This window comes from Rhopalosiphum maidis, chromosome 1 (assembly GCF_003676215.2).
Source record: "Rhopalosiphum maidis isolate BTI-1 chromosome 1, ASM367621v3, whole genome shotgun sequence".
Taxonomy (NCBI): domain Eukaryota; kingdom Metazoa; phylum Arthropoda; class Insecta; order Hemiptera; family Aphididae; genus Rhopalosiphum; species Rhopalosiphum maidis.
In genome coordinates, this window is record NC_040877.1 from 32,792,324 (window position 1) to 32,814,060 (window position 21,737).

The following is a 21,737-nucleotide window of genomic DNA, read 5'->3' on the forward strand; positions in this document are numbered from 1 at the left end:
CTTTATTTTTCCATGATAACCTTAAATACGACAAGACGGAATAGAAACGATTGGAAAACTGTTATCATTTTAAAAAAAAGTTATTCAATATAACTAATATTACAATTTTTAAGTTTGTTTTTATTGATATATAATATTAATATTTTTTATGATTGTTTTTGTTTCTAAAGTAAACTATTGCGCATGTAGAATACGTTGTTACATAGTTTTTAAAATATGAACTACAATAATATTGGTCAACGTTAGTATTGTTTGTAATTCCAGTTTTCAATCGTGCCGATCATGGATTCCAATTCGGAAAACGATTTTCTAGAAGAAGACTATTACTCAGTATTGAACCTGCCTAAGTCTGTTAGTCAATAAATACCGATATATTCTGCTGCTTATTACTAAAGTTTCCTCAGTGACTATAATATGAAATATTCTAGGCGACACCAGAAGAGATTACGTATGCTTATCGACGATTAAGTAAGATCTATCATCCTGATAAACATGTGGATGAAAACAAGAAAAGAGAGGCTGAAATATTATTCAACAAAACTCAAAAGGCTTATGAAGGTATAGCACCATGCACATCATTGTGTTAGTTTTTAGTTTTATTTTATTTTTAAATATGCATTTTTTCTAGTTTTGAAAGACCCACATCAAAGGGCAATCTATGACTGTGTCGGGGTAAAAGGTTTAAAAACTGAAGGATGGGAAATTGTTCATCGAACAAAAACCCCACAAGAAATTCGAGAAGAATATGAAGCATTAGCAAGGTAGAAATCATAAAGATAAATATAACAAAGAATATAACATTATTATCTTACTAATTCTCTCACAGGGATCGAGAAGAAAGAATGTTACGGCTTCGAACAAATGCTAGAGGTGTATTTACTGCTAAAATTGATGCTACTGATATTTTTGAACCTAACCAATACTTAGATTTTGATGAGTAATATCTTGCCTCCACTTCGAATAAATGTATTAACTAACTAATTTATTGATTTAGAGACGATAGTTATATTTATATACCTACCATTGAAGTATCGTCAATGTCTATGTCAATGTCTACTGAAGCACCAATTACTTTACGTGACACAATTGTGCTTAGTGGAAATTTATCATCGCGTTCAGGTTCAGGTATACAATCAAATATATATATATATTATATTTATAATATAATCTATATAATATATAAAAACTAGCCAAGAAAATTATTTATTTTAACTAACTTTAGTATCTAGTAGCTATAAAAGACTTTTGAGTACCAATGGATGGGTTAAATATGATGTTACTGCTGGAAATGGCCTACATGTGGGTGCTAAAATATTCAAGTAACTATATTTTATTTATAATTATTTTACTGCTGCTTTTTATACATAATATTTACTTTAGAATGATAACAAAAACAATATTTGGTACGGTTGAAGGAAGTTTAAATGATTTATCTAGTGGCACATTAAAACCTATTGGCCGAGTATTGTTAGGTACAAGTTTAGGTGCCCGAACCACTGGTTATATATCTCTTGGTGGCCGTTTAACATCAATTAAACATACTAGTTTGTCTACTGAAGTAGAGCATAATACTGAAAGGAGTTACTGTATGTGTAAACTAGAAATTGGACTTGCTCCGGCTATAAGTGTTTTATATACTTGGAAATTTATCGAACAAGATATGTTATTAAGAATTTATGCAAGGTATAAATATGAGTAAATTATATATATTGTACAACCAAAATTTAATTTTGTTTTTTCTTATATTTTTAGAGCTGGTGTTTTGAATTCAAAACTTGAGTATGGAGTTGAAAAAAAAGTATCTAAACTAAATACATTCGCAGCTACTGTTCAAATTGATATAATAAATGGAGTTACACTTAAAATAAAGTACGCTACTAGTTTATTAATCTATAAGAGATTTTTATTATACTAAGTAAATTTTACAACTTAATTTGATTTTAGGTTTGTAAGAGCTAGTCAAACATATATTTTTCCAATTCTTCTAAGTCATGATATAATCACACCTCCGATATTTTATGCAACCTTTGTACCTATAGTTTCTTGGTTTGTAGCAAAAAATGTAATTTTGGATCCAATAATGAAGGATTATAAAAATAGAGAAATTAACAAACAGCGTGAAATTAATAAAAAAAGGTGAAATATAAATTATAATTATTTTTTTTTATTATTCATATTTATTATATTTTTGTTTTTAGAATGGCAGAACTCCGTCAAGAAGCACTGTCAGCCATCAATTTAATGATGGCTACAATGGAAAGAATAGTGAGGGAAGAGACTGAAAAACGTGGTTTAATTATTATATTTGCAAAATATGGTAATGCTGAACTAATAAATCAATCTGAGCAATCATTTGATAATAGTGATACATTGCAACCAAACATTATTGATGTAACAGTCCCATTACAGTGCTTAGTTAAGGATTCACAATTAATACTCCACTCCACTACAAAAGTAATTATTGGAATATTTATTAAAAAATAATATCGGTTAATTATTTTATTTTTATATATTAGCTTATGAACTTGATAAACTGTTGATAACATTTTTCCCGTAAAGAATATTAACTAATTCACTGTCTACAAATTATTCCATAATAAACCACATAATCATTGAAATACTCTCTTGCAAATCTTCTCTAGACATACATACATACATTTTCAAACACAGATTTTCGATAATTTATTAATGTTAATACTTATGTATAAATATATTTATAAAATGAAGTTAATGGATATTTTATCTACTCATCTTTTCAGCATGTCATTTTTTTCTCTTTTGATCAAATTTACTTATTGCATATTTAATATAGATTCTAATAAAAAAAAATTGAAGTAATAGGTTATATTATGTTAATAATTCAAACCATAAAGCCACAAATACTATATAAACTGATTTAGATATAGTACATGCGGTATATAAAAATATAATTTATATTGAAATTCTTTTCTGTTTCAATGATTGACTATTATGATATTTACAAATGAATATATCATATTATATTATGTCATTAGTTTCTAACAAATATTGTATTTCCAAATATAACATTATCAATAAATATATATATATATATATATATATATATATATTATATTATAATTCTGTAAATAAAAATTAAAATCAAATTCTGAAAAGATGTTTAATTATAATTGACATTAACTTATGTTATAAACAATTTTGTAAATAAAATATGTTTTAGTGCCAGTTGCCTGGATTTTATGATCCGTGTATTGGAGAAGACAAAGTATTAATTATTGAATACACTCACAGAGACCAAAACTACGAAGTAAAAATTAATGATAATGAAGCTTTGCGAATACCAAGACCACATTGTAAGTAAAAATTGATCTTTAATTAATTTGAAATATGTTTTTATACATCTTATTTATAACATAACTTATGATATAACTATGTTCCAAATCTATATTGCTTATCAATAAGTCAAGATGACAACACAACCAGTAAAACTTTATATTAATAAAAATAAAAAAAATGAACAGAGATTACATAAATAGCTCTACATTTATTTAGAATTGGTTAAAATATTTTAAAATATCTAAACTATAGCCCAATAGAAATGTTCAATTATCCATATCAGACAAATTTTACTGTATAATCAAATCAGATAAATTATTAAAATAAGGCAATTTCTATTAAATAAATATAATTTTAGTCAAAAGTGATATTTTTGTAGTGAGATTTGTTGATGGCAACATGTGGTGCTATTCTGATTTAGTGGGTATTTATTTCCCATTTACATACAAATTCTTGTATGTTATTGCATGTATAATATTGTTTTTAATTTTATGCTGGTATAATTTCAATTATTTTTATTTCTTTAGAACTGTTTAACACTTAACAAATAATATTTGGTTCATATAAATATTTTATTTTTTCAAAAATAAAATATATGTAGAACATTTACATTTTATTTTCAACAAGTGCCAGAACCTAAGTTTGATATATTTTCATAAAATATAACAAATACAATACAATTATAGTTTTAAATAAACTATTTCTTTTTAGCAATAATAAATTAATTTAAAAATGTTTAACTTATATATTGTTTATATATGTGTATATTATTTTTAAGCTGTTTTCAAAATACTATGCATACTTTTTTTATTAGTTAGATTTTACTTCAAGATATTTTTATCATTAAATATGAGATATTGTATATTATATTTATAATATAATATATATTTTATAATTAAAAATCTATTTAATATAAATGTATTCAAAGATCCCTTAAAAGTTAAATTGTGATATGCTAGAATACTTTTTTCAAATATCTATATAAATCTTGTTTGGATATTTTCTTAATTGTATGCATAAAATCATATATGAAAAAGTAATAAAATAAAAATGATAATTATTTTTTATCTTCATATTATTTATTTATTTCAATAGTAACCTATTTTTAAAATTCTATCATAGGTTTTTCAATTAATCAATTAATAAAATATTAAAAATTATAAGTATATGTTATAAAATAGAGAAGACACCAAAAAATAAATATTTTAATGTCCTATACTCCGTTCAGAATGAGATCATACCTTGGCGGCAACTAGTTTTTATTGGGCGGCGGTCAGACAACACCTGTTTGTCAACCCCACCAAGTCAACTATCTGTATGTCTGCCATGTAGATAAGCCATGCCCATATACACAAGTTGGTAGCCGAGATACAATCTCATTTTAAATAGAGTGTAGATAATACATCTTGTTTAAATAACTGTACTCTATATCATGCTAAACTCAAAATAATTTGAATAGTAATAAATTATTTTTATTTTATTTTTAGCTCAATTGATTAGAACTTCTACACCGCCATCTTGATCGAAGAATCAAATAATATATTTTAAAAATAGTTTGATAAACCATTATTATTCACTTTTTGTGTTGAATTTTTTGTTAAAATTTGATACATTTAATAGGTAGATAATAATAAATAAAATTGTTCAATTTACAATTTGTTTTTTTTATTTGATATATATATATACACAAAGTCTATTATAAAACTAACAAATATATACTTCACACAAATATAAGTACTTGTTCAGGATCAATTTTTGGGTGGGGAAGGTTAAAATATTTTTTATACAAAAATTGTAATTGTATTATACATAAAGTTTTTGTTTTTACTTTAAAAATTTCGAAAAAGTGAACCCCTAAAAGCCTACTGTATACAAGCTTACACAAATGTATTCATGTATTATAAAACATTGATCACAATTTAAGCATATATTGTTATAGAAGAGATCTATCAAGCAGTTAGGTTCATTCAACTTCTGCTCAAGAATAGTAAAGATAATTTTAATAAAACAATTTATTAACATGATGTCAAAATAAATTTCTCTATTAATATTATGATAGTCAGGTAAATGAAAATCTTCTCTGAATCTTTAATGTGATTAACCAATACTTTTATTTAGACAATAGAAAAGTTCTATCTCTATTAATTTATCAAATTTTAATAAAATTAGTTAAATCTTTGAATATTAAAATTTTAAATACATAATGAAATTATTTATCAAGCTATTTGTATACACAATACACCAGAAAAAATCAGTCACTTTATATTATTACTTGAAATACATTATAAAAAATTATAAATACAACAAATATAATTTATACATCATAATAAGTACTTGTAAAAGTTAACTAAATTAGTAGTTATTGGAAAATAATATTATTTATTGTTCTAAGCTGAAATTAACTTGGAAGACTTTAAGAATTCATAAATATTTTCACCTGTACACCATGGTATTACTTCTGCTGATGTTGAGTGAGACTTCAGCAAGTTTTCCAAAATGTAACCCAATCTCGGAAATGCAATATCATTTTTAGTTAATTTCAAAATTGGACACAAGTCATTGTGACCATCACCAAAATATAATATTTTATCATATTTTTTATTTTTATTTAATATATGTTCCTCCACAATTGCTCCTTTACACATATTTGTAGTACACCAGTCACATTTAGTTTGAACAGAGTAAGGTTCAATTTTAATGGCGTTATCTACAACTGTTGCTGGATTTGTATAAATACATGAAACTACATCTAACAACTCATTGTATTTTAACCAGTTGTAGATAAATAATGAATTTGAATCGGATGCCATTATGATATCAAAATTATTTTCATGAAGTGCTCTCATTAACTTTGGCATACCATCATTGGGTCTCATCAAGGATACAACATCAATTATTTGTTCAGCTGGAATTTTAATAGTTTTTATTATATCAAATACTCGTTGCATATATTGAGTCCAATTTTTTGGAAAATCTTTTCTGTTTGGAATAAGATTTGCAGGATTTATTAAATCAATAGCAACTACATCAGAATTTCCATCAACTACTGTTTGATCAAAGTCAAAAACTGCCAACATTTTTTCAAGTTCCTAAAATAATATTGTGCATGTTATTTAGAATAATTTAACATAAAATGAGGTATTTAAGAATAAATTATTAGAGATATTGTTCCTAAAAAATTATATTGTATAATAACTAATAATAAAAACACAGTATTGAAATATAATACTGAAATTTATCAAAAAACAACAAGAGTAATGTATAAAAAGTGGTTTATTTATATTTTCAATTTACAAGAGTATATATTTTATGTTATCAATGTAGCTGACACGCACGAATGGCAATGAGTTGTAACACAAGAAATATGGGAGACATAATTTCTGAATAATCCAGATTTGAAAGCCCTGCTAGTCTTCTACAAAGTAATACTTTAAATAAAGCCCATACAAACAATAAGGCTGATGACCATATAGTTCTTGCAATAGCTTCTTTGATATGACCTTCAATGTAGAGACGTATTAAAACAATAATATTAAAATATGTACATAGTGCGTCTGCTACAAATAAAGGCGAAAACACTATCCATATATCGTAAGAACCAGGTAAAGTCGATGTAAAAGCAACATCGTCCAAACGAAGTGCTAAAAAAACAGTAAAAATCAACAGGGCAATAAGATGCACCAGCATTTCGAAGACTGTCAACCCCAGCCATCTCACCAACTCTTGCAATGCAAATAACATTTTACTTGGTTATTTTTATATGTATGGAAGATAATGAACGCGTTCTCGCTTCATAATCGTCATCTTCATTTAGTGGCTCCAAAATATCTAAAAAAAGTATATATATATATATTTAAAACAAATATAGAATAAGTAATTGTGTATGCGATGACCATACAAAATATAACTAACTTTTCTACACAACATTTATCAACTATACCTTTTATATCTGCTGTAGATGTTTGTATATCCAATTTGATTGTATTGTGAAATTTTTCCCGAAGCTTCAATGCTACATCAATTGTTGTATTGATGGCTTTTCCAAGACCATTTAATATTAAAACTGAATCATCTAATTCTAGATGTTTGACAGCTCGTGTTAAATGACACTAAAAAATTTTAAATTTAATAACTAAAACCAAAAAAAGTAAAAATTTATAATTTTGAAATTAATAAAAAAAAATGTAATTTAAAGATAATGATAAAAGTTATTTCTTTTTATTTTGGTTTGTTATTTTAAATTTACACTAATTATAATAACATTTATTAGGTTCACAGAATTTTAAAAAGTAAATAATAACTTTACTATAACAATTACTGTACTATAAATATTAAAATATCAGTTATACAAATATTATCTAATATCTATAGCTATGGGTGGCACAAAATTAAATAGCATTGGTAATATTGTAACTAAAGGAGATTAAAACTTATGCAAACACAATAATTATTTCACTAAGAGAAAAATGTTTTTGTTTGATTATAAGTTTGTAAGTGCTTATACATTAAGCTTAATATTTAGCAACTTAAATAATAAGTATTATTTTAATATGTTGGGTACTCTTTATTATCAAATATAGAAATAATTGTTAAATATTTAACTTTTTTTTAAACATTTTTATAATTTTTGAATAAACTTTTCGACTAATGAATAAACATACTATGTACGGTTTATTCAATTAATTATTTAAGTATCAAATAAAAAAAACACCAAAAAGTTGCATTACTTAATTTAGATTTCAAAACAATCCAGTGATATATACAGTTGTCATTAAAAAAAAAAAAAAATGTTCTTCTATCTAATGGCTATTTGATGGTTGTCTAGCATTGGTGTATTTGTAATTCACATAACTACATTATTACTTGGTACATACTATAAACTATAACATATAATTACCTGTACTGGTGTTTTTGATGAAACAAATAGTTCTTTCACCAAAACCGAGTCAGATGCCGATAACGAGGACATGGAAAATTATTTATTGAGTTATTAGTTTTAGAATTTACTATTTACTATTCTGTCATCAGTACCAATCTGGTGATAGCTGTAAGCCGAGTTTGTACTGTGGCATGAATGCACGAATAAAAAGAACTTTTAATTTCTTTTTAATCGTGGTTAGTAGTTTACAGCGAACGAGAATCAAGATAGCAACTGACACAGACACTGATATTAGATAATCAACTTTATTATCTATAATATCTGAGGCTAGACAGCACAGAACAATATAGAAGCGACACTCAACCAGCTGATCGGTTTACTGTATCCCTACGGTATGAAGTATTGGACTCTAAAAGTTAAAACCGTATCCGTAATCTGATTAGAAGTTGTTAATGTATAGCCTTATTTGTTACGACATTATAAGAACGGAAACAAATTATTTATTATGTTTATTATTATTATACTATTATTTATAATGTATTTTAATAAATCTTAGTAAAATGAATAAGTGCTACTGTAATATTGTTATTTGACACTGGTTTATTGTTAAATAAATAAATAAAAAATTATAGAAAAATATATTTCTCTATGATAATATTGATATTATTTATAAAGTGATAATGTATGTCACGCCCACCGGAGACCGTATTCAAGGCTAGAGACACCAGATTTGGCTAATATTAGACAGTGTCTATAGTCTATAGACAGTGATCAGTAATCACCAGAAACACCAGAGTCCTGTCTGGATTACAAAACACAAGTTAACGTTTTTATATTATTTTACACATACTTTTAAATTTACAGCTGTTTAAAATATATTTCAACGAATGATTGTTGATATTGATAAAATGATAACGTTTTCTGACTATAGATTACAGAATAGATAAGTATAGTAATATAATATTTATTATTTAAGTATAGTGTAAGTAATAATTATATTATTTATGTGATACTAATCAAGTATAGACCATAAAATAGAGATTAAAACATTTAAAACAGGCACGGTTGTGATTTCACTTCTCATCTGAAATTTTTATACTTGTCGGATCACTGATATTCATCACTCGAAAAAATGAACGGTTTAAGTTTATTCAAAAAAACTGTTCCCAGGAATGTGAACTTATTAAAACAGATTCGACCTCTACATGTGTCATCTGCACAAGCCAAGTCGGTAGCTCCACGAGAATCGCTAAACTCCGAGTATGTACAATCTTAATTACACTATAATCATAGTAACACATACAATTTGTAATAATGATCGATCTGTCAAGCTTTGAGACATACTATCTCGAAGCCAAATTTTTTGTAAAACTATGTTACTTTATTTTGATAAAATATAGAAGTTAAAAGATGTATTGTATATTCAATACCGTTGAAACTAGTTAAATAATAACAACTAATTAAAAACATCAAAAGTATAAATATGACATAACGTAATATATTTTTGTTTTTAAAATTTTTTAAGTAATTTCATAATAAATCGTTAAATATATTATAAATTTAAATATTTCATTGCTACTCCTAAATTCTATAAGTAATGTTAAATATATTTGTTGATTTTTTTGTTTTAGCTATGTATTAGATTTACATTATGATTTCCATTATCGTGATCAAATACCATTTACAGCTAAGGATAAGAGGAATAATACTATTGCAGACGTTTCTATGGGAATAGTTTTGGCATTTGTTTTATATAAATGTTACTCTGAACCTGAACATTTGCTTGTATGTATTTCTAACATCATATGATTTTATTTTGTAATGCATTTATTTTTACATGATTTATATCTTTATAGGGAGAGTTTCCATATCCTGATTCTTCTGAGTGGACCGATGAAGAATTAGGAGTACCACCAATTGAATAATTATATATCATTATTTAATTAATTAAATGTAGTATAATACATATAATCCAGAAAAAATTGTATTGTGAATTATCCAAAAATAAATATTACATTGCTTGTTATTGCTGTATGTTTTTACATTACAACTATGTTGTATAATTATACCTGTAAAACTGTCTATAAACTATTAATAGAGTACTAAATTTAAAAAATACTTTACCACAGTGCAGTAATATATCCAAAAACCAATATAAATTTTAAAGGATTAATATCCTTCAATATATTTAATATCTGAAGAATTGTTAAAATGAAATATAATACACGTCCATAATATAAATATTATATATAGAATGTACATATTTAACTTAAATTTTCCATATGCCGTCTTAAGAAAAAATACTGCCAATATTTATTGAATAATTAATGGTCAACTAACCCAGCGGTTAACAACCAGCAGCTCGTAGGCCACACCTCGTCCACTTAAAATTCTAGAACGACAACATTTTTTTTTATACAATTTATTATTTTAAAGTTTTTGATAGTATTTTGTTTATAGTAAATAATTCAAAAATATAAAATTTTTATTTTTGTCTAGCCTGCAAACTCTTTTTAGTTTGTGAATGTGATCCAAGAATGTAATGATGTTGTCAAAAAACAACAGCTCTCATATGGCTTCCCTTAAAAATCCAATATAAATTATTATATTCATACTCATTTATTATAAAATTTAATTTAATTAAAATACCAATAAAAATTGTAACAATAATGTAATAATATGTTATTGCATAATATAGTCTGTCATAATATAAATTATCCATTGGCTATTATAATGATTTAGTCACAACTCACAATCTACTTTATGACAACCCATAGTTGAACTAAATAAATTTTGATTTTGGCTCACAAAAATATTTATTTTAATGTAAAATATACAAATTTACGCATTATACATTTAGGTTATTTCATGAGAAATGTAAATTTCTAAGTCCTGGCTTTAGACTTTAGTTACCATTCCTCAACACTAACCACACTTCATATTGAATTTTAAAATAACAGATCACAGTTGATGCTAACCTACCAAGTACCTACTGATTAAATTGACATCAGATATGCTGATTTTTATGACTTTATGAAACCCTTACATCAAACATTAATTACATATTTACATATATTTATAGTATAATAAGTACTAGAAATCAGATCACTATTCATTTAAATTACAGAACCAAGTGCTCCTACAAATTCCTTGTTAGTAAATATCTGTTAAATTTCAATAATAAATACCATTAATAGATTTATATTTCAGTATTTCATAATATAGTCAAATAGGTAATATAAATAACAGTGCCTCAGTTAAATTTATAAACAATAAATACAATTTAATAAAATGCAATGCTATTGTTAGCTTTATTTAATAGAAATATTTGTTTTCAATAATAAAAATAAAGGAATATTTAAATAACATATTGATATATATATATATATATATATATATATATATACATTTTTTGTTTATTTTATTGTATGAACCTTATTGTTTGATTGAGACAGATTTAATTTCCAAGTACTCATTTAAACCATCTTCTCCTCTGTGAACAAAAATTATTTAATATTAATATTTTTTTTTTTTTAAAAGTCAAACTAAAAATTCTTACAACTCTCTGCCAATTCCAGATTGATTAAATCCACCAAATGGGATTTGTGCTGCGAAGACAAGGTAACTGTTAATCCTGTAATTAATTATGATTACTAAATATTATATTTTAGATTAAGAGGAGCAATAAATGTATTAATTTTACGTTGTGTATTATCACCTTACACTGTAAGGCTTACAGTAAAAATGCTTCAACTTTCAACATTAGGGGGTAACAAACTTCCAACGAGTTTCAAGATAACCAGGAAAAACAGAAATCAACGAAATTTGTATACAAAAACAAAACCAATATATTCGACAAAATCAAAATACATATATTAATTTTGTTATTTTTGTATGACTCAAAAATTAATAATTGTAGAAACTTGAAATTTTCACCAAATGTTTATCAAAATATTTTAATTTTTCTTAAGCTATTTATAGACATTGGAAATTAACAAAATTTATATTTTTTTCTATAAATCTTGATAAAAAATTATTCTTGGTGTAAAGGCTTAAAATTAAATACAAGGTTCCTTCATAAGTTTTTCATTTACCGATTAATTAATACCAAAAAAATATGATCACAATAACTTTTATAAACATTTTATGTTAGAATTTTGACATTTTATAAATAGAAATGCACAAAAAATTGTATTTTTGTATCTAAGATTTAAAAACTAAAAACAAGATTCTACATAAGTTTTTCTATCTATAATAAAAAAGATTGTAAAAAAAAATTACTGGTAAATCACATTAAATTTTTAAGAATGCTTGAACTATAAATTTTTACATTATATATATTCACCCATAAAATAATTTAATAAGTATTTTTTTCTCATTATAGTCTATAGATTAATATTCTTGTAATTCAAAAACCACCACAGCTATCTATTTAAAATGTTCACCAAATATTAATATTATAATTTTATACTAATAATATAATTTTCTAAATATTTTGATTAGTCCTAGAATTCAATTTGTATATAAAAGTAATGATTGTCTATATATTTTAATAGCTTTTTTTTAAACATTTTTTTTTACTTATAATTGAGTTGGTTTATAATAAGATGGTGATAGATTAGTTTATTATTCACTCTATGTTGCGAGACATCACTTTCTTTATAAATAAGTAGTTTTAATTACCAAACTGAACCAGCATTAATATTTTCCATATACTTCATTGCATTATCCATATTTTTAGTTAGTATTCCAGCAGCTAATCCATATTTAGTATTATTTGCCCGGATTATAACTTCTTCCAAAGTTTTGAATTTGATGATTTGCTGAACTGGTCCAAATATCTGAAAAATTATTAGGTATGTTACTGACATAACATGTTTTCTATAAGATATACTTACTAGTATAAAATATAATTTAAGTACATTAATGAATATTATTCGTTCTAAAAAATAATTAAAATCAGTATATAAATCGGTATATTTACTTCTTCTTTAGCTATTTTCATATTGTCAGTCACGTTTGAGAATACAGTAGGGTACACATAATAACCTGTGTCACCAACTTTAGACCCACCAGCTTCCAATTTGGCACCTTCCTTTTTACCAGATTCGATCATATTCAAGACTTTGTTGTATTGTTCTTCGCTTACCTAATAATATATTAAGTAAAACAATATTAGGTAGGTATAACCAGAGTCGTGCCGTTAAGATTCGTCGCCCACGGCAAAACAAAAATATTCGCCCCCTATTTTATTTATCATTGTGCATGTCATTCCTATTTAATTTTTTTTTTTTTTTTTTTTTACAAAGTATTTTGAACATTGATTTGACAATAAACTAAAGTTGATTGCAATAGTCATTATTAAACAAAATAGTTTGGTATACAATAATTAAAAATTAATACATATCACAATAAATTATATTATATTATATTATACATATTATATTTACAAACATATCATAAGAGTGTATACTCTGGCATAGCCAGGATTTTTTTCAGGGTGGCTGATCAGGGGAAGGCAACTGGTGGCCCGCGAATCTATTTTATCTGGCCCGCACTAAATTTTTAAATTACATCATACAATTTCAAAGTCATTCGTCTATAATCTATGATACGTCTATGCTAAATTGAAATGCATATTTTGAATGACCTTTTTTTTTTTGATCTTTATACTCTGGCCCGCTAAATTTTAATTTTCTAAAAATTGGCCCTCTAATAACTTTTAGTTGCCCTGGTATAAACCATTAAAAATGTAAAAAAAAATCTTAATTTTCTTAATATTTCAGCCTCCTCAGCTTTCCCCCTGGCTACGCCACTGGAATGTATCATATAGGTTACTTAGTTTAAAACTTAATTTTCCTGGACTTTTTTGAAGCAAAATCTTCGAATGACGTCTTCAAAATCGATGTTAATACGATAATTTATTATAAAGTCAAATAATAAAAGAATAAAACGTCGCGGTTGCCTAATTGTTATTACTCGACCATAATCGGAAATTTGTTCAGAAAAAAATTGTAACGGTCTAATATAATTGTAAAACAATAATATTTATCATATATCTTATTTATGCATAGTTCAAAATATTATAAAAAAAATTGTTGGCGCCCCTAGGCCCCCCTATGGCACGGCTTTGGGTATAATAATATTGTACATGATGTAATAGGGTAATAAGGTATAGGTAGGTAATTAAAGTTAAAAAAAAGTATGCGCATTAAATTTTATTAATTTAAAATCTTACTAAAGGCCATATTTGTGCATTGGCATCAAACTGGTCTCCAACTTTCTTATTAGATGCTAATTGTGCAGCTTTTTTTACAAATGCATCATAAATATTTTCTTGAACAAATGTTCTAGAAGCAGCACAACAATTTTGACCCATGTTAACAAATACCATATCGTGAGCAATTTTAGCAGCCTCGTCAACTGTGTATAATAATAATAAATAGAATAATATTACTTATAATACGTAATTCACCAAATAATTTTTCAAATGTTTACCATCAAAATCATCGCATATTACTAGAGGACTTTTACCACCTAATTCTAATGATACACGTTTTAAATTAGACTTGGCAGCTTCTTCCATGATTAATTTTCCAACCTTATTTCAAACAAAAATGTATTGAATTCAGATCAAGAAAACAGTAGTTTAATTGATTGGTATTTACTTCTGTCGATCCAGTAAAGGTCACTTTATTTATGTCTGGATGGCTGGCTATAGCTTTACCTGCAGTTGGACCATACCCGGGTATAACATTAATAACTCCATCGGGAAATCCAGCCTAGGAGAGGTTTAAATAGTTTATGTTACCTATATGGAATATAATAATTAAGTATTTATGTATATATAATATATTTTACCTCTTTTGATAGTGCAGCTAAATACAGAGCAGTGAGAGGAGTTTGTTCAGCTGGTTTTAATACAACAGTACATCCAGTAGCAAGTGCTGGTGCCAATTTTCCTACAGCTATTACAGTTGGATAGTTCCATGGTATAATTGATCCGACTACTCCAACAGGTTGACGTTTGGTGAATGTAAAATATGGTCCATCTATAAATAAAGATAATATCATTGTTTATATTTGTATAATTAATGGTAATATAATATATTAATATGTATTTAAATATTTTAACAAATAATAACTAATATAAGCACGATTACAAGTTAATTAAAGCCGCAACTTATTCACAAATTATTGAATATTAAAGTAATGTCTACAAAATTTCAATCTTTAAGTATTACTGTGATACATACTTTACATACAGCAATATTAGGTGTTTAAAGTGTAAGTTTTGAACCCTATCCACACGTAGCTATATAGTGTTTGACAACTTTTTATAAAATCCTCTAAGAACAAAAAAATATTCCTATACAAAATAATTTTCATGTTTTCTTGAGCAGTCTTAAAATAAAATTATTTATTTATAGTAACATTATTACTTACTATTGAGTTTATTGGTATAAAAATTTTTATTTATTATTTAACTTTATATTCGACTTTGAAAAAAAAAAATACATTGAAATGGATGTTGTTTGAGACATTTATAAAAAAAATTATTTACCAAACCTTCAAAAATATTATTTTCGATGATTTACATAACGAATAATTTTCTTCTATGATTACTTAAAATCCATAAGAAAAATATCGAGTAGGTAAATGTTTTGTCTATTTTGGGCATGAGTGAAGGAGAGAGAAAAATAGTGCACCGATTTGCATAGGAATATTTTGTCTTTTAGATCGTATAAACTATGTAAATATAGTAAAGTATCCTTAAAACTAGAATAATTTATAGTTGAATTAAAACTTTTCAAAATTTAAGCATAACAAAATTAATTTATATTAACAATAATTTGGACCAACGATATAAAAGTAACTAGGTATGTTGTAAATGCCTACCTGATGGTATAGTTTTTCCGTGAATTTTATCAGCAAATCCAGCATAATATTGGAGAACTGAAACAGCAAGCTGTACATCTAATACAGAGTTACTATATGCTTTACCATTATCTAAAGATTCTAAATTTGCTAAATCAATTTGGTTTTTTTCTAACAATTCTGCTAATTTATAGATCAATCGCCCTCGAGCAGATGCATCCATTGTACGCCACTCAGAATTTGGTTGAAATGCAGCCCTTGCTGCCTTAACTGCCAAATCTACATCCTCCTACAAAAAAAAAAAAATAAGTAACTTCATAGTTTTTATTTAATTTATTCATAAACGATATACCTAACTAGTATGTTCTAAATGTAAGCACACTTAGACTTCAAATTAATTCAAACAAAAATAAATAAAATATTTTTGTGTTTGTTATGTATTTTGTAATAGATAGGTAATTTCATTTCTGGTTTAGACTTAATAGTTATTATACAATAATTTCTTAGTATCTACTACCTATATACGGCTATACATATAAACGAATAACATATATGATTTTTTTATAAAACACAAGTATAATTGAGTTATATTATAATTTAACTCGTAAGCAGCTATATTAAGGTTATTAGAACTTAATTTAGTTTTAGTATTGTGGGGAATATATAGTTAAATAATTGTGTTGTATAATACTTTAATTAGGCACATAAAAAATTTAACTATAGTATATAATATCGTATATTCTTATGGTAAACCGTAAACGATACACATAATAATATAATTGTTCGTTATGTAAATAACTTGTCACGAACCCGCGACCGTTGCTCGATGTGATTGCGGGAATTATTATTTTATATTATTTATATTTTAATACATTTTATATTATTCGTGTCGATTGTTTTAATTATATTATATTCAGTTTTTATCGCACCCGTCGTGTGTTACGATTGACACGATTACACGTACCGACCAAATAACGTATTATTTACTATTTAGTATACCCACATCATTTTTTATACGTAATATTTTTATTTTCTATATTAAATATTACAAATATATTTATTATCATGTGGCACCCAGACTCAATGTAAATAAAATTATATTAATTAATTATTATTTAGTGTGATTGAAATTCGTAGATGAAACCACAGTATAAATAGTTATACATTAATTAAGTTCCATTCAATAATGTCCATTATTTAAACAATTTTTTATTTACATCATTTATTATTAGTAGGGATATTAGTAGAAATTGCATATTTTTTCCTTGTTTTCTATCTATAACTAGGTGTCTAGGTGAACTAAAAATTTGTTCTATAACCTATAATGAGTTCATATTTGTAGTTTTTTTTTGCATATTTTTGTATTTTTTTTCAAAACTATCATATTAATGCTTTTTCAAGCATATAAAATATAAATGTATTTTTATTAAATTTGTACTTATTTTTAATAGCTTTTAAAATAATGCAAATATGATCATAGCAATACATAAATTATAGAATTTCATAGGTCTATTCCTCAAAAGTATAAATGCCTAACTATTATTATTTATTATTTTTTTTATGTTAAAAAATAGAAACATATTTTAGATTCTGAGCGGCATACATTCATTGCATGACATTACAATGACTTGCTTATTTTTTTGTGCTTGTGTATTGTACACCATAAGTAGACGATAAAATAGTTCAATTTTTAACTTTTAAGTGTAGCAAATTGGATCTAGTATTTTAGTTTGTATTTTAAAGAGATAAAAATTAAAAATGTCCAGTACTTTTTTTATAATTGGAAGAAATAAACAAAACATTAAAGAAAAACAGGAATATTTATGAAAATCCAATGTCTAACAAAATTGTTGTAGGCCCTAGGCACAATGCCTACAGTGTCTAATGATTAATACAGCTCTGCGAGGTATATCAATCTACCAAATTTTAGAATTTCTAATGTTTGATCACAGCTACAGTTACTGTATGTACGGTTTAATAAGGTTTAATAATTCGATTCAATTGTATTTTCTACTATTTTTTTTATGAATTTATCGTTATTATTTAAAAAAAATAATATTACGACCAAACACTGGAGATTTTCTCGGTAGCTTGCCTGCCAAATCAGGACCTGACCTACTCTACACCTAATGTACAGGGCGTACAGCTGACCAATTCTTACTCACTTACCTTTTTTTATCAAATAAAAGTATAAAGACGTGTTTATTGGAAAGGATATAATTTCATGATTGTTAAATAATTAAACCGTAAATATCGATCGAACTTACACATTGTTGTTCTTCTAAAAAGTTTTATTTTGAACTTAGGTTATATGCCATATGCCCATATAAAAAGTGTCTGTTCCTATTCATGCAAGTGTATACCCTGTGGCGCATGCTTGATAAGTACGAAAATAAGGCATAGCACATAAGTAATAGTTACTAATGTAATTGTTCCATTTATCTTCAAAACTTAACATAATCAGTCAATAATTTAGACATAATTTAACTAACACATTAATATAAAATTGTATTTATATAAAATTATAACATTTTTTTATGACAAATATTGATCACCCTGATTCAGTATAATAATATATCCTATATATTATTATTGTTTTTAATGAATAAAATATAATTTATAATATTAATGTCCAATGATCTTACTTTATCTCCTTCAGCAACATTGATAATTATCTTTTTATTAGCCGGATTGATAGTAGGAAATGTTTTTCCACTTACTGAGTTTACGAAACTGTTATTGATGAATAACTAAAAAAAAATAACAACAGAGAAATAAAGTTGGTCACTAATATCTGTGAAAATATCGACAGGTCACATGTAAAATTATTGTTATATTTTTTAGTTAGTTAAGCTACTAAACTTAAGTAGAATATTAAAAACAATTTTTTAGATTCTGAGCTAATCGATAACTGATGTATGTATTGATTCTTTACAATGTATGTTTCTTATTTATTTGTACGTCTGTCATTGTCTTTTAGAGCAGTAAAAAATAAATTCTTCAATTACTTTGGGGGTTAAAAAAATTGAATAGGTACTTTTCAAAGACTTTAAATCAAAGTATCCAATTTAAAAATTTAAAACAATTTTGACGACAAAATTGGTTTATTTTTATTATAATTATGAATTTACAGTCCTCAATATTTGAGATAAAATTAATAATATTTCTTTAAATTTAAATAAAATTTATTTTTATATTATGTAAAATATAAAATATATAAATAATAATAATGATGTTTACTAGTTACTATTATATTACTTATAACTAGTTAGTAGTTATAACTATAGAGACTAGCTATATTAACTAATAATATAGTATCTATATGTACTGTATAATTACTAACATTAATAATACCACCATAACTAATAACATCAAGACATCTAAAATATTATTAAAAACCATCTAAAACTTCAAATTCAAAATTAACTACTGTCTACAACTACTTAATAGGTACTTGTACCAGAGCTATTTGAATAAAACGATGGATTATAAAAATATGTACCTAGTACCTACCTGAGTGTATTGAATTTTAACTTGTGGATTTGCCATGTTTATTAATTTGATTAAATAAAGCAAAGCTTTATAGGTGTCTCAACTGTTGGTTTACTTATGAGTTATGGGTTTACAAATTACAGAATGGCACAATATTATGTGAGGAAGCAAACGCAAAACGTATTCAGCGGATGTTGGATAGTAAACACACTGAACAACATGACAGTTGCAGTGTACACTTTACATCTATTGTTGGTATTATACTATACTATATAAGTGATAAATCATGTCGATTATGAAGGTTGTTTCACTTCTGAATTTTGAAAAACGGCAGTGGGAGAATTACGGAATGACGTCACTGTTGGAATACTGTCGACTGTCGTGATATCGTACAGAGTTCACTTGTATAGGTACTGATCGCTGATGCAATGATGCTTGATGGATTACATTTAAAATTTCAACGATGCCGATGTTTTTGTCAACAATTAATTCATTCTACTGTATTATATAGTGTATTAAATATTATTAATAGTAATTAAAAGTACTTTACTTTTACCAGCAATATCAAAAAGTTAAACATAATTGTCACAATTTATCGGATATTTCTTCGAAAATAATAACTTATTTATAAAAAATAAATAAATATTGATTTGTAATATAAAGCAAATGGTTAATCATGTAATCATTATGAATAAATTATTTTTAATTAAATTATAAAAACCCAAAATGTAAACGAATACGTACTACGAAAGTATAAAATATTATTGTAATACTGTTATTATTGTTATTAGTTTATTACTCTATTAGTATATTATTAAACATTATATTATGGCTGTCGATTGTCCCAGAAATGATGTCAGTAAACAAGGAATGGTTGAATGGAAAATTGTTTTTTTGTTTATAAGCTGCGATGCAACCTGTATAGTCTAGGCGGAAGCTTGTTTGCGATGTATTTCTAAAATTTACGATAACTTGTTCGCCGATAAAATTATGAATAATAAAAACCAGTGTTGCTACAATATTGGGTGTACTCAAGTTTTTATTACCATAGGCCGATACGTACCACACGAGAATCTTGTCGTATAATCTCGTATACTATAGTACTTTTAGATCGATTATCGCGAATTATATCGCCTACCGGTAACATTAGTACATAGGTATAAATTATAATCGTGATAACTCCATGAACCTATAAGATTCGTGTGGGGCTTTAATCTTTACTGCTATTTTCTAAGTTTTCACTATTTTTGGTAAAAGTTTTCGCTGATACTTAATTAGTAATTGATATGAATCGTATAACAATATTGATTCAGATTTTATGTACATTTTAGTTTAGCCTTCGATTGCAATATAAAAATAGTGGTTGCTTATATATTTAACGTGTGAAAAAAACGAGTAAAATATTGAATAATTTCAAACCTCGCAATTATAGCCTATAGGCAAATCAAAAATGGAAATTTCAATTTTTGTTAAAATAGCTTGGTAATAAATTGTTTAATGGTAGTGTTAATGTATTATGGTATGATAGTATTATGATGCATGAAGTGTAATTGTAATTAAATTCTCTATAATTTAATAGCTTAAGTATAGCTGCATTAGGCGTAACTTGGCGGGGGCGAATGTGGGCAACTGCCCCCACGACCAAAAATTAGTGGGGGCATTGGTCCCACAACTGAACTATACTATTAGTTAATTGCAGACTTTTCTAAGGCACTTAGCAGTTATACCACATTCGTACCTAATATTATGTTCATTTGCTACACATATACAGCTAAATATGATAGTATATTAAAATTTTTTGTGGCATACATTTTAAGGCCGTGGTAATGTGACATAAAACATTTAAAATTTCTAGAACACGTCTATAATATATGTATAAACTATTCAAACTTTTTTTTATCAATTCCTATGAGTTTGGCTTTATCGCTCGGATGAACGCTCTGTTCATTTTCGTCGTTACGCCTTCTTAAAACTTATACTCGCAATAGTATTGACCAAGAAAGGGAAAGGGTTTGGTTGAATTTTGATAAAATTATTGACCCATCTCATTCGATGCACAATCAACAATTCGAGGAAGACGATTGAAACTAAAATAATTTTGGCTTCAGATTTATGTTTATTGATACAATTATTATTTTTTCAATATACAATATTCTTATGTTTAAAAAACGTT

General features: G+C 25.7%; 5 protein-coding genes across 5 annotated transcripts; 2 read left to right on the plus strand and 3 right to left on the minus strand.

Annotated features, from left to right (window-relative positions):
* Positions 1-85: 85 nt before the first annotated feature.
* Positions 86-4,960, plus strand: LOC113550142 (dnaJ homolog subfamily C member 11). Its single transcript, XM_026951819.1, has 12 exons — positions 86-351; positions 429-558; positions 629-761; positions 827-937; positions 995-1,125; positions 1,223-1,319; positions 1,381-1,683; positions 1,753-1,869; positions 1,945-2,136; positions 2,199-2,454; positions 3,200-3,332; positions 4,803-4,960. The coding sequence occupies exons 1-12, from the start codon at positions 283-285 to the stop codon at positions 4,835-4,837; spliced, it is 1,707 nt and encodes a 568-aa protein (XP_026807620.1). The 5' UTR covers positions 86-282; the 3' UTR covers positions 4,838-4,960.
* Positions 4,961-5,072: 112 nt separating this feature from the next.
* LOC113550143 (pyridoxal phosphate phosphatase PHOSPHO2-like) lies at positions 5,073-8,903 on the minus strand. Its single transcript, XM_026951820.1, has 2 exons — positions 8,213-8,903; positions 5,073-6,404 (listed from the first exon to the last, which is right to left on the minus strand). Exons 1-2 carry the CDS (start codon positions 8,282-8,284, stop codon positions 5,703-5,705), a joined length of 774 nt encoding a protein of 257 aa, XP_026807621.1. The 5' UTR covers positions 8,285-8,903; the 3' UTR covers positions 5,073-5,702.
* Positions 6,571-7,399, minus strand: LOC113550144 (transmembrane protein 203). Its single transcript, XM_026951821.1, has 2 exons — positions 7,256-7,399; positions 6,571-7,143 (listed from the first exon to the last, which is right to left on the minus strand). Exon 2 carries the CDS (start codon positions 7,054-7,056, stop codon positions 6,631-6,633), a length of 426 nt encoding a protein of 141 aa, XP_026807622.1. The 5' UTR covers positions 7,057-7,143; positions 7,256-7,399; the 3' UTR covers positions 6,571-6,630.
* A 62-nt stretch (positions 8,904-8,965) lies between the features above and the next one.
* Positions 8,966-10,220, plus strand: LOC113550145. The gene is made up of 4 exons (XM_026951822.1): positions 8,966-9,176; positions 9,254-9,454; positions 9,826-9,979; positions 10,051-10,220. The coding sequence occupies exons 2-4, from the start codon at positions 9,327-9,329 to the stop codon at positions 10,117-10,119; spliced, it is 351 nt and encodes a 116-aa protein (XP_026807623.1). The 5' UTR covers positions 8,966-9,176; positions 9,254-9,326; the 3' UTR covers positions 10,120-10,220.
* A 1,319-nt stretch (positions 10,221-11,539) lies between these two features.
* LOC113555703 (retinal dehydrogenase 1-like) lies at positions 11,540-19,827 on the minus strand. Its single transcript, XM_026960218.1, has 11 exons — positions 19,586-19,827; positions 18,718-18,822; positions 16,094-16,361; positions 15,056-15,246; positions 14,863-14,976; positions 14,693-14,795; positions 14,433-14,617; positions 13,179-13,343; positions 12,878-13,035; positions 11,754-11,828; positions 11,540-11,687 (listed from the first exon to the last, which is right to left on the minus strand). The coding sequence occupies exons 1-11, from the start codon at positions 19,619-19,621 to the stop codon at positions 11,630-11,632; spliced, it is 1,458 nt and encodes a 485-aa protein (XP_026816019.1). The 5' UTR covers positions 19,622-19,827; the 3' UTR covers positions 11,540-11,629.
* Positions 19,828-21,737: the final 1,910 nt, after the last annotated feature.

Bases quoted from the DNA above. Each gene is read 5' to 3' on its own strand.
- LOC113550143 (XM_026951820.1), bottom strand. From the start codon at position 8,284: ATGTCCTCGTTATCGGCATCTGACTCGGTTTTGGTGAAAGAACTATTT. The intron at 6,405-8,212 runs GTAATTATATGT...ATATTATTTTAG, and splicing joins CATCAAAAACACCAGTACAG to GAACTTGAAAAAATGTTGGC.
- LOC113550142 (XM_026951819.1), top strand. From the start codon at position 283: ATGGATTCCAATTCGGAAAACGATTTTCTAGAAGAAGACTATTACTCA. The intron at 352-428 runs GTTAGTCAATAA...GAAATATTCTAG, and splicing joins TATTGAACCTGCCTAAGTCT to GCGACACCAGAAGAGATTAC. The intron at 2,137-2,198 runs GTGAAATATAAA...TTTTGTTTTTAG, and splicing joins CGTGAAATTAATAAAAAAAG to AATGGCAGAACTCCGTCAAG.
- LOC113550144 (XM_026951821.1), bottom strand. From the start codon at position 7,056: ATGTTATTTGCATTGCAAGAGTTGGTGAGATGGCTGGGGTTGACAGTC.
- LOC113550145 (XM_026951822.1), top strand. From the start codon at position 9,327: ATGAACGGTTTAAGTTTATTCAAAAAAACTGTTCCCAGGAATGTGAAC. The intron at 9,455-9,825 runs GTATGTACAATC...TTTTTGTTTTAG, and splicing joins CGAGAATCGCTAAACTCCGA to CTATGTATTAGATTTACATT. The intron at 9,980-10,050 runs GTATGTATTTCT...ATATCTTTATAG, and splicing joins CTGAACCTGAACATTTGCTT to GGAGAGTTTCCATATCCTGA.
- LOC113555703 (XM_026960218.1), bottom strand. From the start codon at position 19,621: ATGGCAAATCCACAAGTTAAAATTCAATACACTCAG. The intron at 18,823-19,585 runs GTAGGTACTAGG...ATTTTTTTTTAG, and splicing joins TTAAAATTCAATACACTCAG to TTATTCATCAATAACAGTTT. The intron at 15,247-16,093 runs GTAGGCATTTAC...CTTTATTTATAG, and splicing joins CGGAAAAACTATACCATCAG to ATGGACCATATTTTACATTC.